Source organism: Marmota flaviventris, chromosome X (assembly GCF_047511675.1).
Source record: "Marmota flaviventris isolate mMarFla1 chromosome X, mMarFla1.hap1, whole genome shotgun sequence".
Classification (NCBI taxonomy): domain Eukaryota; kingdom Metazoa; phylum Chordata; class Mammalia; order Rodentia; family Sciuridae; genus Marmota; species Marmota flaviventris.
The window spans coordinates 73686012-73703903 of record NC_092518.1 but is presented as its reverse complement, the minus strand read 5'-3'; the positions used below and the strand labels follow the sequence as shown (position 1 = coordinate 73703903).

General features: G+C 39.3%; 2 protein-coding genes across 2 annotated transcripts in view; one reads left to right on the top strand and one right to left on the bottom strand.

The window, feature by feature from the left end:
- Positions 1 to 6926, bottom strand: part of Btk (Bruton tyrosine kinase) — a 32358-nt gene extending 25432 nt beyond the window's left edge. The window contains exon 1 of the mRNA XM_027934527.3: positions 6781 to 6926. The gene's annotated coding sequence lies outside the window, so the exon portion shown is untranslated. The remainder of the gene's footprint in view (positions 1 to 6780) is intronic.
- A 4100-nt stretch (positions 6927 to 11026) lies between these two features.
- On the top strand, positions 11027 to 14122 carry Rpl36a (ribosomal protein L36a). Its single transcript, XM_027933791.2, has 5 exons — positions 11027 to 11105; positions 11523 to 11628; positions 11835 to 11902; positions 13554 to 13676; positions 14045 to 14122. Exons 1-5 carry the CDS (start codon positions 11103 to 11105, stop codon positions 14063 to 14065), a joined length of 321 nt encoding a protein of 106 aa, XP_027789592.2. The 5' UTR covers positions 11027 to 11102; the 3' UTR covers positions 14066 to 14122.
- Positions 14123 to 17892: the final 3770 nt, after the last annotated feature.

The window sequence follows — 17892 nt, the reverse complement described above, 5'->3', positions numbered from 1 at the left end:
GGTACATGAAATATAAAAAAAGCAAAGGAAGTCCCTCAAATCTACCAATTGTTTTTTAAAATGATTTTTAAAAAATTGTTTTTAGTTGTAGACTGACACAATACCTTTACTTTATTTATTTGTTTTTATGTTGTGCTGAGAATAGAACCCAGTGCCTCACATGTGCTAGGCAAGCACTCTGCCACTGAGCCATAACCCCAGCCCCTACTTCTTTTATTCACATAAAACACTGTACAGGGTGCTGGGGATGTGGCTCAAGCAGTAATGCGCTCACCTGGCATGCGCGGGGCACTTGGTTCGATCCTCAGCACCACATAAAAATAAAATAAAGATATGTGATATGATGTAGGGAAAAATAAATATTAAAAAATTCTCTCTCTCTCTCTCTCTTCTCTCTCTCTCTTAAAAAAAAAAAAAACTTTACATCCGTTCTTCACCTAAAGTTATGGACAATCTTATTATTAATTCCAAATCTTTATTTAAAAAGTACAGTGAAAAAAATACTGTCATAAAAATGGAGCACTAAGTGAGTGATGAAAAAAAAAACCACTAGTCCTCCTCTCAAGTTTCTTTATTTACCCAGAAGCAGTGGTGACCAAGTAATAATACTCTATTCTCGGGAATTGCTAATTCATTGAGTTCCCTATAATACCATCACATTTATTTCATGGTGAGTTATAATTAAGTACCTCTTCACAGTCAAAGACCTAAATTACAGAACACAAAATAAAACCCTAAAAATATTGAGTAGCATAACTGCAAATGGGATCAAAATCATCCCAACAAACCACAGTTGTGCTTCTTATAGCCAAATAAAGGACATCTAACATTTTACCCTTAATTTTTTTGCAGGATCTTAATGGATACATTCCTGCTGAGACTCAGCATCTGCTTTAGTCTCAGCTTCTGCTCTTATTTCCTCTAAGACAGGTCCTTCTGGATGCTACCTTTTATCTTTTTCTTTTTTAGAATAAATCCGGTTTGTACAAGAGGAAGCCTTCCATCTCAAATGTCTGTGTTGGGATAGGGTTTAGTGCTGGTCTAAGTATGAGGAAGTAAGTAAGCTTTTCACTAGCTATCATCCCTCTGAGAAAGAAGTGAAATGGCATCAACATCTAGATCACTGAACCAGAGTATTACTGGGGTTTCCATGGTTTGGTATCTCCTTCTTTGGATACTTTTCTCCTATCCCTTGTGATTTAGTACAGAGTCATGTAGCTTGAAAGTGTGGTGGTTCTTCTGTAGGCACCACCAGTCTATCAACCAATAATGTAAAAATATAAACGTCCATCTTTATGTCTTCTGGATGGTTGGTTTTGCATTAGAAGGCAGAGCATCCATGGGTACTCATTGTGGAAGGTCCCAGTTTTTTTCCTCTAAAATATTAGCAGTGTACAGTCAATTTGACCATAAATTATGCATAGTAGGGCTTACCCTGAACCTCATTCAAGGGGTGTGAGGTGAGATGGAAATGGAGGTGACATAATGTCTCATACACACACACACACACACACACACACACATGGTTGTTAATATAGAGAAAAAAAGAGGAGACAGAGGAGAAAGACAAAATTCTTTAAAGCATAGAGTATCAGTATCAGAGTTATAATGGCTTTTTTTAGAATTTCATTTTTAGTTGTAGATGGACACAATACCTTTATTTTGTTTATTTATTTTTTTATGTGGTGCTGAGATCGAACCCACTGCCTCACTTATGCTAGGCGAGCGAAAACCCCAGCCCCATCAGTGTGATAATGTTTTGTTTGTTTTGTACCAGGGATTGAACCACATCCCCAGCCCTTTTTTATATTTTATTTAGAGACAGGATCTCACTGAGTTGTTTATGGCCTTACTAAGTTTCTAAAGCTGGCTTTGAAATTGTGCTCCTCCTGCCTCAGCCTCCCCAGCTGCTGGGATTACAGACATACTCTACAACACCTTGCAATGTTCTTTGTATTAAACTACAAATGCGGGCTGGGGCTCAGAGGTAGAGCACTCACCTAGCAGGTGTGAAGCCCTGGGTTTGATCCTCAGCCCCACATAAAAATAAATAAAATAAAGGTATTGTGATTTAAAAAAAACTACAAATGCAAGGATTTTCACATAGCCACCTTTTGCAACAGAATTCAGAAAGACAAAGCTTATTAAAATATGAGTTCAGCCATCATATAACTGCCCTATACCAAGGAATTAATATAAATGGCAGTTACACAATCAGTAAACTAAACCATCATTGGCTATTATCTTGCTTATAAGAGAAAACACTATTAAGGACAACACTAGAGTAAAATTCCAAAACTTACATAGCCTGCTTATGATTGGGAGAGTCCATGAGAGGATAGTTAGAAATATCTAGTACAATAGTACTTCAAATAACTACTTAATTAGAATTTCCAAGAAGCAATGTTTTCTCTTTATTTTTCTTTTAAAGTATACTTAATTGGCCAGAAAGATTCTGGTCATTCCCTTTCTCTCTGTAGAGGGATGGAACAGAACTCCTATTTCTCTGAGCGCCATCTACCTGTCAGGCATTTTATTTTGTTTTTATTTATTTATATTTTTGCAATGCTGGAGATTGAGCCAAGGGCCTTGTACACAGCAGGCAAGCTCTGCATCTGCAACTCCCTAGCCCCTGACAGACATTTCACATGTGTTATTTCATTTATTCTTCACAACAAACAGATAAGAAATCCGAGACTCAGAGAGATTACATGACTTGTCTAAACTTACCATCTATACCCCTGCTATATCATGCAATATATTGAATATTGTTTGTCATACCTAGGTTTGCAATATATTGAATTTATGTTTGTCATACCTAGGCATGTTTTTATATTATTACTACATGTGTACGTATCCACAAAAGATATTTAGTATTGGTTTCTGTTTTAAATTTTATATCTAAATGGTATGTATTCTCCATCACTTGTCTTCTTTTCTCAATATAAAGTTTTATGATTTATTTATATCATGTAGTTCTAATTCACACATTTTAATTCTTTTTTTTTTTTTTTTTTTTTGGAGGAGGAGGGTTGCTTGGGATTGAACCCAGGGCACTCCACCACTAAGCTACATCCCCAACCCTTTTATTTTTTATTGTAAGACAGGATCTCACTAAGTTGCTGAGGCTGGCCTTGTGATCTTCCTGTGTTAGCCTCCTGAAATGCTGGGATTACAGGTGTGGGTTATTGCACCCAGCTCATTTAAATTAATTTTTATGCACATAAAATATTTCTGGTGAATACAGTCCATTTTTCCCATTCTCCTGTTGCTTGACATTATGTTAGATTTGGGGCTGCATGCTAACCAGGAAAGTTCTGATCTGCAATAGTCATTTCCAACAGGTCTGGGGGTTCTGATTCTTTCCATACCATTTTATGTTGTTGACATTTTACATTTTTATTCTGTTGTTTTGGAAATTTCTTAATCTCAGTGATTCATCATCTCTTTTACCCTGCACTAGAAACAACTGGGCAAGTGATCCTGGAAGAAGAGACAGACACTCAATCCACAAGTTTACAGTCAGTGTCAGATTGATGCCATACTTTCAGTTTTGTCCCTCTGTACTAAGGGTCACTGCTAGGGTATTCCATCTTGTGTGCCTCTTTGGCCTTTTTATCCCCCAGTTTGTGTGTATGTGTGTGTATTGTGGCATGTTGGATATAGAACTGGGTCACTCTACCACTGAGTTACATCCCTAGCCTTTTTTATTTATTTTTATTTTGAGACAAGCTCTTGCTAAGTTATCCAGGCTGACCTCGAACTTGTGATCCTCATGCTTCAGCCTTCCAACTTGCTGGGATTATGGTGAAAACCACCACACCCAGCTGATTTAAACATTTTATTTGTTTGTCCTTCCATATCAAAATAATACATTCATTATAGACAAGTTTCAAGCACAGGAGTATTAAAAAGAAAAAAAAATCAATTATCAGCTTATTATCCAGATGCAATAATCTCTTGGCATATTTCTTTATATTTTTTTCTGTGCATTTTCTTATTATATTTGAAATCATCGCACATACTATTTATGATTTGCTTGTTTTTTTTAAAAAAATCTATCTATCCATCATCTATTCAACATATCTGTTTCTAAATAAGATCTGTTTCTTTTTGGGAGGCGGGGGGTACTGGGGATTGAACTCAGAGGAACTTGACCACTGAGCCACATCTCCAGCCCTATTTTGTATTTTATTTAGAGACAGGGTCTCACTGAGTAGCTTAGTGCCTTGCTTTTGCTGAGGTTGGCTTTGAACTTGCAATCCTCCTGCCTCAGCCTCCTGAGCTGCTGGAATTAAAGGCATACACCACCGTGCCCAGCAAACATTCATTTTTTTTTTTTTTTTGTATGTGGTGCTGGGGATTGAACCCAGGGCCTTGTGTATGTGAGGAAGCACCCTACCAGCTAAGCTATATTCCCAGCCCCCCATCCTTATCTCTTTTCTGCTCCATTTGCAATCACTTTTTAAATTTTGATTTTATAGCAGACTAACTTGTTTTTTTCATTAAGTCAATCATCTCCAGTTCTAGTATATTCCAATCTTACACCTATCTACAATTTAATTACTCTTGAGTCTAGAATTTCCATACAGTTAATAGACTGTAGTTTATTTTCATTTCACGGAGGTTTATGGTGAGGGCTTTCAAAGAGTGGGGATGAAAGTGTGGGATTAAAGCTTCTAGGTTTGTAATGCTCTCAAATCCCCCACAGTCACTGAACATGAATCTCCATAGAAACTGAAAGTCACACGTGGCCCAATTGTTTCAGGGTCCTCAGAGGAGTTCTACCTTCCCCTCTCCCTTGATGGCTTCATGCTAACGAAGCAGCTTTGGAGTCGAGGTCTCTATCTTCTTATTGTGTACTGCCTCACTGAAAAACCTAGTTCTCCCTTATTCTCAGAAGTTAGCAATCAGATCTCAGCATTACTGAGGGAAAAGTATCAGGTATCTGATGACTCTTTGGAGAACAACCAAACTGGTTTTCAAAAGCCATATCTTCCCCTTATATCTAAGCGACTTCCTGGTATGGTCTAGTCCACTGAAAGGAAACTATATAGGAAATTTGCTCGAATGGAAATAATAAATCATAGTGATAATTTAAAACTGCACGAATACCCTAGAAGTGGATGGAAAGTTACACTAGTTCTTACCATAAGGAATTTACAAAGGATTCTAAACAAAAACCCCAATAGCCATACACAACTGGAATTTAGACTTTAACACAAGCAGTAGTTTAGCATGAATATAAAGGGGCCAGAATAGAGTAGATAGGGCAGGCCCTAAGAAATATTGTTTAGGTGTAATGCTTTAAGTTTCCACAAATATCTATATTTTATGGCTTATTTTGAGGGTGACACTTTTATCAAATAACTGAGACTCCAGAGAGGATGTAGCACTTTTGCTTCAGAGGCTTGGCATACAAAATGAGAGAAGGAGCAGAACTAATACACAACTAACAGCAAAGAAGACATCCCCTGAGCTGTATAAACTCCCCTACCCCAGCCTTTGGACTTTGCTGCTGTCCTGTCTCTGGAAATGCACACACGGAATTTTTTGTCTTTGAGAACTGGGTAGCCAGGAAATTGTGATTCCATTTGGAGGTCTGACAACCCCTCCAAGAATGTCTTGATCAGGGTCAGCAATACCTTTTATTCTAAATGCTAAACTACTTGCTCTGGATATGATTTGTGAAGACATTGGCAGGCCCTAGGCATAATAAAAATAATAGCAAATGCTGAGATAGAGTACTTATTATTATCAGGCCCTGTTTTAATGTATTTACATTTATTTATACATTAACTACTTCCAATAAGTCAGTAGGAAGGGTACTAGGCAAAAGGGGGGGGGATGGTAAAGAGCCAGAGGAGAAAGGGGCAAGTAAAATTCAATTCAATTCAACGATTATTTATTAAGTGCTGACTCTACATCAGGGATATGGTGATGAATAAAATAAAGGAGGATGTAAAGAAGAGAGAATACAGGTAGAGAAAGGAAGAGAAGAAGAAGGAAAGGAGAAATGGAGAGGAAATGAGAGGATAAATAATGAAGACAGGAGAAAAGTACGCTGTGCACATGGTAGGCAATGGTAGGAAGATAAATCTTCACCATGATTTTCAGGGTTGGCCACACTGCCTGGGCTGAGGTGGAGGCTGCTTTATTCTGGTCCAGTCTCTTATCCACTATTACCATGAGGTTGGTACAGCATCCACACAATCCTTTCAACCAGCCAGATCTGATCCTGGCGATATTTGGCTTGATGCAGACCAAGGCTTGTAGCTTAGCACCTTAGTCTAGCCAGGGCCTTTCCCCAGCTTGCACTGCCTATTGTGCATGTGAGCATTTACCATTTTCCTAGATAGGTTGCCTCTTAGAATTTCATCTAAGGGCCTCATTGACCCAATATATATTTGAAGTCTTCAAGTGATATTTGACCAAAGTTTTTTTTTTTTTTAACCTTACTGCCAACTGTAATATCTCTTTTCCAGCATGTTTTGCAGAGGTGTTCCTTTCCAACATTCGCTACCTGTTCAGATGGTCACCTCAGATAACTTTTTTCTCTTCCTGTTCCCCCCACAGCCCTCTCCGGAAAGGACCCATATAGCCCCTCTCATCACTGGAACAGACTGCTAGGGCCTTGTGCTGATGACACTCCCACCCTCCACCAGCCTATTCTACCAGCAAATATATGGCATCAGCCATGCTTTCTCTCTGGTCTTAAGGGGTCCCAAGAGAGGTACTTGCTGCTGCTGCTGTACAGCCCCTGCCATTCCCCAGACCCACCTTGGTCCTGACTTAATGGAGGTAGCTTCCCAGATGCATTGAGATGCCAGGACTTGGAAGGTGGCACTCGATCTCTGAAGACACTGGCTCTGGAGACATATTCTTACAGTCCAGAGAGGAAGGACAGTCTGAGCAAACCCCACCCTTTCACAGCCACTCAGTTCCCTTTTTTTGTTTCCTGACTTAAACCAATGTCTTTTTTTTCTTCTTCTCAGCAGCATGGTATCTGGTTCCCTGCTGCTGTCCTTATTCCACCCCCACAATTGTCCCCGCCCCTCATTTGGTTGGGACCTCTGACACTACTATCTTGAGTCCAGCTCTGAAAGAACATTTCTCAACATTATTAGGGCCACTGAGACTCTACAAGGGGCTGGGATGAGTAGACAGATCATCAGGCTGCCCTCCTAGAGATAAAGGATTATGGAAATAGCACAGAGAAAGGAGGCTTGGGGGTGTGTGTGTGCCAAAGATGGTGCAGAACAAAGGGAATGCCAAGAGGGGTGTCTTTAGAGTCTACCTCCTTTGAGGCAGGAGACTCAGGGTCACACAATTAAACTCTATAGTAAAGGAAGGAGAGTGCTCAGACAGGGACCCAAAAGTACGCAGCCTGACAAAGGTACAGACAAGACTTCCCCTGCTGAGTCATTTTCTAAGAAAGCACTTTTTTTTCTACAGATAAAAATGCCAAGATGTAAACCCACACAAAGACTCATGCCCTTCCCCATTTTCCATGAATGTTGATTTTCTCCATTTAAGATTTGGCCTCAAGGATTAACAAATAACACTTTTATCTTTAATCCTATAAAACAGGAAACAAGACTTGTGTGTGTTACTTGAAGCCTGGATGTTTCCACAGAAGCCTCCCAGGCTATGTTTCCACCTACAGTCTTCTCCCTAAAGATTCTCTGAGGAAATGCAAACAGTGTTGCCTGCAGACCCTGGTGATGGCAGAACCCCTTGTAACTGATCTGCTTGCCCACCTTAACTTATGTGGCACTCCCATATTTTCTTGCCCTGTAGTGCTGTACCCTAATGTAGAAACGGATCACAGTTCCCATGAGTCCATCAGAATTTTTAAGGCAACAGTATTTTAAAAAGATAAACTTTGGTAGGATGATTAATTTCATATCTGCACAAGACAGATGGGCAGTGAGTGTTGTACAGATCTCCCTACTTTATTGACAAATTATATATATATTCTTTCATTAGTCTCCTGAAATAGCTGCTCCATTCACTGCCTAAGTGTTGGCCACAGGTACTTACTGCATTTTACCTTGCCTCACTTTTTCTTCAGCCAGATGCTGCTTATTATCACATGCCTCATCTTTTGCCCAGGTTCATCTTGGGATGGGAACTGGGAGTTGATATGCACAAAACGGAAATCCAGACAGAGAGGAGGACTAGGGAAAGGACAAAGTGAACCTAGGCTCTTCACCCAATGCCCATAACTGCTCCCCTAGCACACTTGTCCATATCAAACTACTTGTACTCAAATAGTGCAAATGAATGGCTAAGTGTCACCTCAGATTCCCAATGTAATATTAAGGTTTGGTTCTTGGTGCTATCCTGATCAATATTTCTTTGAGAAAGACAGATAAAGTAGCCTATCTAGTCTGAATAGTGCTGAGTAGTGCAAGTTTGTATGAACTACCTGGGATTACAGACTCAGGTCCAAAAAGATCCTTGACCACCTGGTGTGAGAAGTCAAATTCAACAAAGGGTATTTTACCAGGCCTAAGGGTGATGCCCCATAACTGAGTGTAAACTTTGAAATTCAAATGACTTCAGGTAAATTGGGCACAGTAGTGCACACCTGTTATCCCAGCAATTCAGGAGAAAGAGGAAGGAGGACTTCAAGTTGGAGGCCAGCTTCACCAAGACCATGTCTCAAAATTAAAATAAACAAATGAATAAAAAGAACTGTGGATATAGCTCAGTGGTAAAGTGCCACTGGTTTCTTTTTTTTAAAGAGAGAGAGAATTTTAATACTTATTTTTTAGTTTTCGGCGGACACAACATCTTTGTATGTGGTGCTGAGGATCGAACCCAGGCTGCACACATGCCAGGCGAGCATGCTATCGCTTGAGCCACATCCCCAGCCCAGTGCTGCCGGTTTCAATTCCCAGTTACCATCCTCCCATTCCAAGAAAATGACTCCAAGTAAAACTAGGGGAGCAGTAACATTTGTAAAAATGGTTCAGGGTTTTTGCAGATACTTATCAAGAGATATGTCACATCAGTTAGATGGTTGCCCAAAAACCCAAGGTAACATTAGATTTCCTTGTAGAATTAAGAAAGAGAAAAGTGAACATGCTACCTATTCTGCAAGACCAGGCCACACCTACAGTCTTGTGTTAAATTCAGAGTGCCTCACTTTATGGGAAAATTAATGAACAAGATCATTTCCAAAACAGAGATCAGGATTGATGTATAGATGAATAAGTTCTGGGGCTCTAATATATAGCATGTGATGATAGTTAATACTATACTGTTTACTTGAAATTTGATAAGATAACAGATTTAAGTGTTCTTCCTCCTACACATGCACAAAATGGCAATGATGGATGTGTTAACTTGACTCTGGTAATTATTACACAATTTATATGAATAGCAAATAATCACACTGGATATCTTGAATATATGTAATTTTTCAATTAAATATTTTAAAATAAACAACAGCAATAAAAAAAAAAAAAAAACTTTAAGTCAAGCCACATAGGGAATGATAGAACAAAGGTTGATTAGAAGAAGAGGACCCATGTTTGCTATCTTCATATTTCCATGTAATTGACATACAAACCTTTAGAAATTCCCTAAAGACCGGTATCATTGCTTTAAAGTCTGGAGAGAAGATGCTGTGAGGTTTCAAGCTGGCAGTTTGGCAAAGAAACTTAAAAAAAAAATGTAGCAGGTAATGGTAATGTTTTTAATAACTTAGTCCTGAGATCATAAAAAAAGGAGTGATTAGAGAGTCAGCTCAGGACTCATTGGTATTCCTGGAGCAAACAGGATACTTTAGGCTCTCATAGTTCCTTATACCCTAATCCACTGCCACCTCCTCCTGCATCCCAATCCAACTCTTTGTCCTTACTGTTCTCTACCCTTCTGACATCCCTGCTTCACCTGTGTGGTATAGCAGTTAAGTGCAAGGCTATAGTGTTAGATGACCTAAGATCACATTCCAGCTTAAAAAATAACCACCTGTGTGATTTCAGGTAAGTGAGTTTAATGCTCCTTATACCTCAGTTTTCTCGCCTGATAAATATTAATAATGGCACAAGACTCCTGTGGTGGTTTTCAAGAGGTTGTATGCAAGGTGGTTGGGAGAATATCTAGCACATAAGTGATCCATAATTGTTAGGTATTATAATTAGCAGGCCACAATAGCGGTATTGCCTAATTGTAAAGGAACCCAGGCTCTGGAGTTAGACTACTCAGGTTTGTATCCTGGATCTATTAAATACTGTTGACATTGGGTAAATCACTTAACATTACATGGCCTCAATTTGTTAACCTAGAATTACTATGAGAATTGTAGGAGACAATCCATTTTGAAGCTCAACACCCTCAGCCTTCCTCTGCTGAACTGCCTTGAAACTTTTAGAGTACATCTCCTGCTAACTACTGTTGCAGGAGCTGAACAATTTCAATTTCACTTATCCTAACCTACAGCAGCCAACTAACTCCATCAGCTAAAAGTGTTGCTTTAATATGGATCATTGTTCCTTTTCTTTGAAGAACTCAATCCATAATTTTATATTTCTGAGTATATTACTGTGTCCCTCCCTTGACAGTGCCTGACACAGAATAGGCATTCAATAAACATTTGTTGAATAGACCTACTGACCACGTGATAAATTAACTGGCGCAATTGGCTCTTTCCAATTCCTTCTTTGAACCATTCACTGTGAAACATGCTCCCAGCATACCTGAGGTGGAACAGGAATAAAATGCAGAGATGAAGGGCCCCTCCACTCTACCCTAGTCTCGGCTTCCCTCAGGGAAAGGGAGGCCAGAAAATCTGGAAAGAGCCCTGCTTCCTTCACTTAACGATACTACGTAGCAACGCCCGCCAAAAATGAAAAGTTGCAAAGTCAGGAGGCTGGAGGAAATTGAGGAGAAGAGAGCCAGCCCTTCCTTGAAGCTCCCACCCTCGGCTAGGAATCCAGTCCTCTCAGCCGCCAGAGGTCGCTGCACCATGAACCTGATACTCTTTCGTCGCTCTCTCTGACTCCTACGAGAAAGTGCGAGCCGGAACCACCTATATACTTCCGTTTCCGGCCCTCTTTCTTTCTTTCCTTGCCGATAACGCTGTCGCAAACATGGTAGGACGTTGGGTTTGGACCCGGTAACATCCAGCTTAATCCTTACCGCCGAGTAGACGGTACTGTCCTGTGGTGGCTCCAGGCCCCTGCGTGGCCCCGATATCCCAATGAAACCCAGCATTACTGGGATAGATCCTGAAGAGACCAGGCTCTGGGAGCTGAAATTGAAGTGATGGGGTCTATGAGGTAGACTTAGCCGTGGGTGAGGTTAATAAGCTTTCTTCCCTGTTTGGGGCCTAATGGAGGTTGCTGTGCTTGAAGCACATGGGACTGGACCGCATTTTGCAGCCACAGGATCGTTGCGTGTTAGCAAGGAGTTAGAATCAAGTTGGCGTGGGATTCCTCAGCTGCAGCTGAGTCAGTGAGGCAATTGGGCCATTTTGGTCTGATACGTTTTGTGAATGGTGTGTTTACTAGGTGAATGTTCCTAAGACCCGCCGGACGTTCTGTAAGAAATGTGGCAAACACCAACCCCATAAAGTGACACAGTACAAGAAGGGCAAGGATTCTCTGTATGCACAGGGTAAGATGGCTTCTGCCTAATTTGGGGTTGATGTTGTATTTATGAAGGGGTGTGCGGAGAGCCCAGTATGGTGTCCTTTCCGCCACCTGGCCCTCACATAGGCACTAATCTGGGAAGCTCAAGATAAAACCCAAAGGACTTTTTTCCATGTGTCTGTTGTGGTTTATGATCTTTAGTGTACCATAACAAACAACTTCTTTTTCCAGGAAAGCGGCGGTATGACAGGAAACAGAGTGGCTATGGTGGGCAGACCAAGCCAATTTTCAGGAAAAAGGTTAGTGGTGATTATGAATTGACATGGACCTTATTATGTGTGGTAAGGATCTTGCATTTGTCATCTCTACCTCACACACATAGCATTAATCTCAGCAAAGTTATTGCAAATGCCTGCAGTGACATGTACTAGGCAGTGGAGCCGGATGTCTGACAGACATAGGACTGCACTGATTGTTTACATTTTTTGTCCTCTTTTGGAAGAGGTAAAAACAAGGATTATGTCCTGTTTCCTAAGAACTGAAGTTTTAGTACATCAGTAAGTCCATTCATTTTGCCTCTTTGCATCATCAGGTCTGAATTCTCACCTCTTCAGTGCAGTAAGAATTGTTATTTGGGGCTGGGTTTATAGCTCAGTGGAAGAGCCTTTGCTTAGCATGGTGAAGCCCAGTGTTCATCAATTTCCCCAGCACTGCAAAAAAAAAAAAAAAAAAAAAAAGTCATTTGGCTTCTCAGTCTGCTACCTCTTTCACGAAGCCTTCAAACTTTACAATAGTCATTTAGGCTTCCATTAGCCTTGTGAATAATATATTATTCTCAGGCTGAGTTTTCTTTATTAGCACAGTGCCTAGAACATAGGATTTGCTCCGGCACTGCATCTCTTAACACATTTCTTTTCATCCAGCCTGGTTCCAGAAAATATTAAAAGAGTAACTTGAGTTCAATAAATGGTGTGACTACAAGCTGGTAAAAAGAACACTTGAATGTCTTTTCACTTTTATATAACTTGTTTAGGTTCTGTCTAGGTCTTGATCTTTTGTGAACTGCAGATGAGCAGCAGAGCTCTGACTAAAGGGGAAGGCTAAAAGTTTTATTAGTGGAGAGTGTAGCTTGGTTAGATAACTCAATCAAATGTGCATGAATTTTAGATGTAAACAATCTTAAGAGAATTGATATTACTCTATTTAATAAATTAGAAAAGTTGTGTTATTACATAGTTACAAAACTTGGTTTACTCCTTTTTGATTATATGAAATATATATGAACTATGCAGCATTCTGCTGAGAGGCCAGAAGTTCAAGGTGACATAATGAGAGTCTAATAAGCTCTGTAGGATATTTGATGTGATGGATATTAGTAGAACTTGATGACAGTTGGATAACCTGCCATTTTTGCTATTACTATATTACTTTCTCCTTATAGCCAAAGACAAATGGCAACTATCATTTGCAAAGCTTTAAGTAGTGTTGAACCCAACATATTCATTTTTTTTTAAAAAGTAATTTTCTTTTTTTATTTTTTAAGATAAACATGGACTCTTTAAATTTTTTTTTTAGTTGTAGAGGGACACAGTATCTTTATTTTGTTTTATTTTTATGTGGTGCCAAGGATCAAACCCAGTGCCACACAGGTACTAGGAAGCTCTCTACCACTGAGCTACAACCCCAGCCCTAATTTTCTTTTTTTTATTCCTTGGTTCAAGGGATTGAACCAAGGGATGCTTCACCACTGGGCATCCTTAACAAATTTCTATCCCTCCTTTTTTAAAAAAATTTGAGACAGGGTCTTGCTAAGTTGCTGAGGCTATTCTGGAACTCGAAATCCTATAGTCTCAGCCTCCCAAGTTGTGATGATTATAGGTGTGTGCCACCATACCTAGCCAGAAAGTGATGTTCTGCAATGATTTATGAATGATCTGGCTTTTTTTCCAGGCTAAAACTACAAAGAAGATTGTGCTGAGGCTTGAGTGTGTTGAGCCTAACTGCAGATCTAAAAGAATGCTGGCTATTAAGAGATGCAAGCATTTTGAACTGGGAGGAGATAAGAAGAGAAAGGTATAATCTTATTTATAGCTCTATTATGTTTATCCATAGCTGACAGTACAGGTTATGTATCCCTTGTCTGAAATGCTTAGGACCAGAATTTTTTTTAGATTTGGGAATATTTACATAGATTTAACTGGTTGAGCATCCTTAAACCCAGTATTTGAAATCTAACACTTGTTAAGTATCATACTTAGAAAGTTTCAGATTTCAGTGTAAGATTTTTGGTGTTGGTTTTGCTGTAAGTAGGAAAGGAAGAATGAGGAAACTTGCTTCAACATACATAGCATGATTATCTCTTAGAAAAGATATTATTGATGGAGTGGTGGTTCTTTCCAAAATACAAAACTCAACATTTTTTTTTTTCTGTTTCATTACAGGGCCAAGTGATCCAGTTCTAAGCTTCATCGTTTGTTTTGTTATGAAGATAATAAAATGTTGAGGTTATCTTCACTTAATTTGGTTGCATTTGGTGTTCTGGGAAATTTGTGATTATGGTTTAGAGTACTACATTTTGACTGATTGGTTGAGCTCATATCAAATGTGTGATTATTTAATTTGGCACTTTGTGTGTTCATGGGATCCCAGTTGCTGTTAAGCAAAAGTTATTGGTTCTCATTTAATCGAAGTAGAAAAAGTTTACCGAGATAAAAATAATCTCATACTTCTGGTACTTACACATTTCATAAGGATTTTGGGGGGTTGGATATATAGCTCAGTTGTACAGTGCTGTTTGCCCAGCACATGTAAGGCTCTTGGTTAATCCCCAGCACTGAAAAAAAAACCCTAGGCAGAGTATGTGTTGTATAATGTATATTAGGTCTCCAGACTCCCCAATTAATCATTTTGACATGCCATCTTATTTTTAAACTTTTGGGAGGACTGTATTGTGGATTGCACAAAGGGCTTCTTAACGTGCTAAGCAAGTGCTCTGTCACTCAGCCCCAGCCCTTTATTTTGAAATGGGGTGTTTCTGAGTTGCTCAGGTTGGCCTTGAACTTGGGATCATTCTGCTTTGCCTCCGGAGTAGTTGATTACAAGTGCGTGCCACCTCACTTGGTGAGGCTACCCTTTTAACATTTTAAAGTAGACATTTTTATCATGTTGGGATAAGTGTAAAATATTACAAACTTTCCAGTGTATTAATAGCCTTAAGAAACCTTAAGTAGTAGGTCATGGTGGTGCATGCCTATAATCCCAGCCTCTCTGGAGGCTGAGGCAGAAGGATTGCAAATTCATAGCCTCAGCAATTTAGTGAGGCCCCCAAGCAACTTAGCAAGATTCTGCCTAAAACATGGAAAGGGCTGGGGATGTGGCTCAGAGCCACATTCTTGGGTTCAATCTCTGGTTGAAACAAAAAAAAGAAACCTTAACCAAGTATATTCTCTCCATTTTAACAAGTACTTCAACATAGTTTGAAGTTACACATTCTTTTACTCCTATGTTTCAGTCTTATTGATTAAAATTAGTTCTTTGTATTTCAGCAGCAGAACTTTACAGTGAAACAAATATGGCAGTTTTATCAGTGGGAAGATCATTTTATAGATAGTATATCTATTCATTGATGAGTGTGTTTAACAACTTTTTAAAATATTTTTTTTTTAGTTGAAGACAGACTCAGTACTTTACATTATTTTTTAATGTGGTGCTGAGGATCCAACCCAGTGCTAGGCAAGTGCCCTACCACCAAGCCACAACCTCAACCCTGTGTTTAACAATGTTATTCCAGCTTTTATCAACTGAATGTTCTCAATTTTTATGAAAATAATTGGTGAAATCACATGACAGGCATAATTATTCCAGCATGCATTTTTGTTTTGGGTGGTCCTTTTGGTACTATTGCATGAATGTTCACAATGGGTGAGTGCTGCCCCCACTAAGTGCGGGCAACTGAACCAAAGTCACTTCGGTGAATTTGGGATGACCCCAAATACCATGCAGACACAGAATACCTTTTTATATGAGCTTCAGGACGGCTTCCCCAGCTCCCAGCCTCAGGCTCCAACAATGGGGGCAAGAGAAAGTCACAAGAGGCTGATGAGAGAGGGAGCACACATTCTACAGTTGGCTTTTATTGGGGAATGCTGTTTCTTAGAATTTCTATCCAAAAAAGGGGCAAGGGGTAGGATTACAAAGGAACAGGTGAGTGTAACTCAACCCCACCATGTAACGCCTGCTCCTGCAGCCATGCCTCATTATCCAAGCAGCGGTAAAGCCTAAGTTATTGTGGTGTGCAGTAATTGTTTAGTATATCTTGCTCAGGACTTAAGGGCGTGTGTTTCCAGAGTGGCTCCCAACATATTCCACCTTCTTTCTTTGAAAAAGTAGGTGATGAGTTGCTATTGCAAATTTCTGAATTCTTGTTCTGAAGGCATGACATGATTACAATACAAGAGAGGATTAATAGCAAAGAGAATATTATGTTTCCAGGATTAAAACCATTTAACTCTTGAAGTAGGATCCGAAATATCAAATCACTTTTTTGTATATCTTGAATATGATGATGTAACTCCAAAAGATCCAAGCTGTTATTATTCTGCCAAATACTAATAAATGGTTTTTAACCTTCTCCCAATCCCATTAGGAAACAAGGTATTTGGCAGCAGTAATAAGCATTATTATAATCAGCATGACATTTGAGTCTTTCCTTGAACTTTTAGAAAGCTCATTACCAATATTATGACAGTAGCTTCTAAGGCATCTCGCTTAGTTTCAATCCTTTCCTCAATATTTATCTGATTATAAAGAGCTTTGGAAGTGTTCTGAGCCAAATTATTAAGAAAATCTGCATGCTTAATATTTTGAGATGGCCACTGAAGCTGTGACCATGGAAGCAATAAATGAAACTAGCCACTCCAAGTATTACGAGTCCAGGAGCTCACAAAGGATAAATCCGGAATAAGTATCTACATGTACATAACATTGTTGGTTGAATTGAGGAACTGAATTATAGACATTTGCCATAACTGATTTGGTTGTAACCTGCGGGGATTTACCTCAGATGGTAAAGATAGAATGTACAACACATTGTGAGCATTGATGTACAATTTGACACATTGCTCTCTAGTAATATTAAACTTTACACAAACTAGATGCATTTTGATGATGCAAAAAAGTGTGTGCACAGTCATACAAAGACAGTTGCTGACAAACAGCAACCAGTTTATCAATCTTATTATCTGATGTTAAAGGCCCTGGGAGATTAGTGTGTAGTGTGGGCCGTATATGGCCTATAAAAGATGGGATGTTGACACATTTGAACTATCTTCTGCAAGGTATGAAAGAAATTGAATAACTCTTGTGATGGTGTGTACCCAATAGGTGAAGTTTCAATATTTTTGTAACTCCAACTGCATATAAACTATCAGAATAAATATTGACAATTGCAAAATGATTTAAAGAATAAATGAGAGCCTGAAGTTCTGCTCATTGTGCAGAAGTATATGGTGTTTGCATTACCTCTATATGAGCATGGCTATATAAACCTGCTTTACCTGAACTTGACCCATCAGTGAACACTGATAATGCCCCAACTATTGGTTGAGCATGCACAATTTGTGTAAAAATAAATTTAGTTACTAAAGCAAATTGAATAATTTTATCATGAGGATAATGACTTTCTATCTGACCAGGAAAATTAGCAAAAGCTACTTGCCAAGTATTAGAAGTTTGGAAAAGCCAAACATTCTGTTGAATAAGGGATAATAATATCAGGTTCTGATCCAACCAGCTGTAAAACTTGCGTTCTGCCTTTAATAACCAACTGAGCAACATAAACATGAAATGGAGTCAATGACTTTTGAGAGGAATGAGCTAAGTGGAGCCATTCAATAACTCCCAATGATCACTATCTCTTTCCTGTAGAATGAGCAGTGGGAAATATTAAAAAAGATGTAGGCTCCTGTGGGTTAAGCCCAAGTTATTGAGGGGTTTAATAATTGTTCAAGATCTCCTGTTCAGGACTTACAGGCACGTATTTCCAGAGTGCTCCTGACAGGTGAGGTTCATACTTCTGTTTTTGCTCATGTTGGAGAACAGTTGTAATAAAAGGGAGGTGGAAAAGGAGCAGCCTTGGCTACAGGTATCTCAGGCAAACCAGTTGTGAATTAAGAGTGACCAGATGTTAACCTTGCAATTATCCATGTCTGGATATACCAGGTTTGAAGATCACTGCCTCCTCATGGGGCCTTGAGATTAACAGTTCAGTTTAAGGGCACCATAAATCTAG

Bases quoted from the DNA above. Each gene is read 5' to 3' on its own strand.
- Rpl36a (XM_027933791.2), top strand. The intron at 11,903-13,553 runs GTTAGTGGTGAT...CTTTTTTTCCAG, and splicing joins AGCCAATTTTCAGGAAAAAG to GCTAAAACTACAAAGAAGAT. The intron at 13,677-14,044 runs GTATAATCTTAT...GTTTCATTACAG, and splicing joins GAGGAGATAAGAAGAGAAAG to GGCCAAGTGATCCAGTTCTA.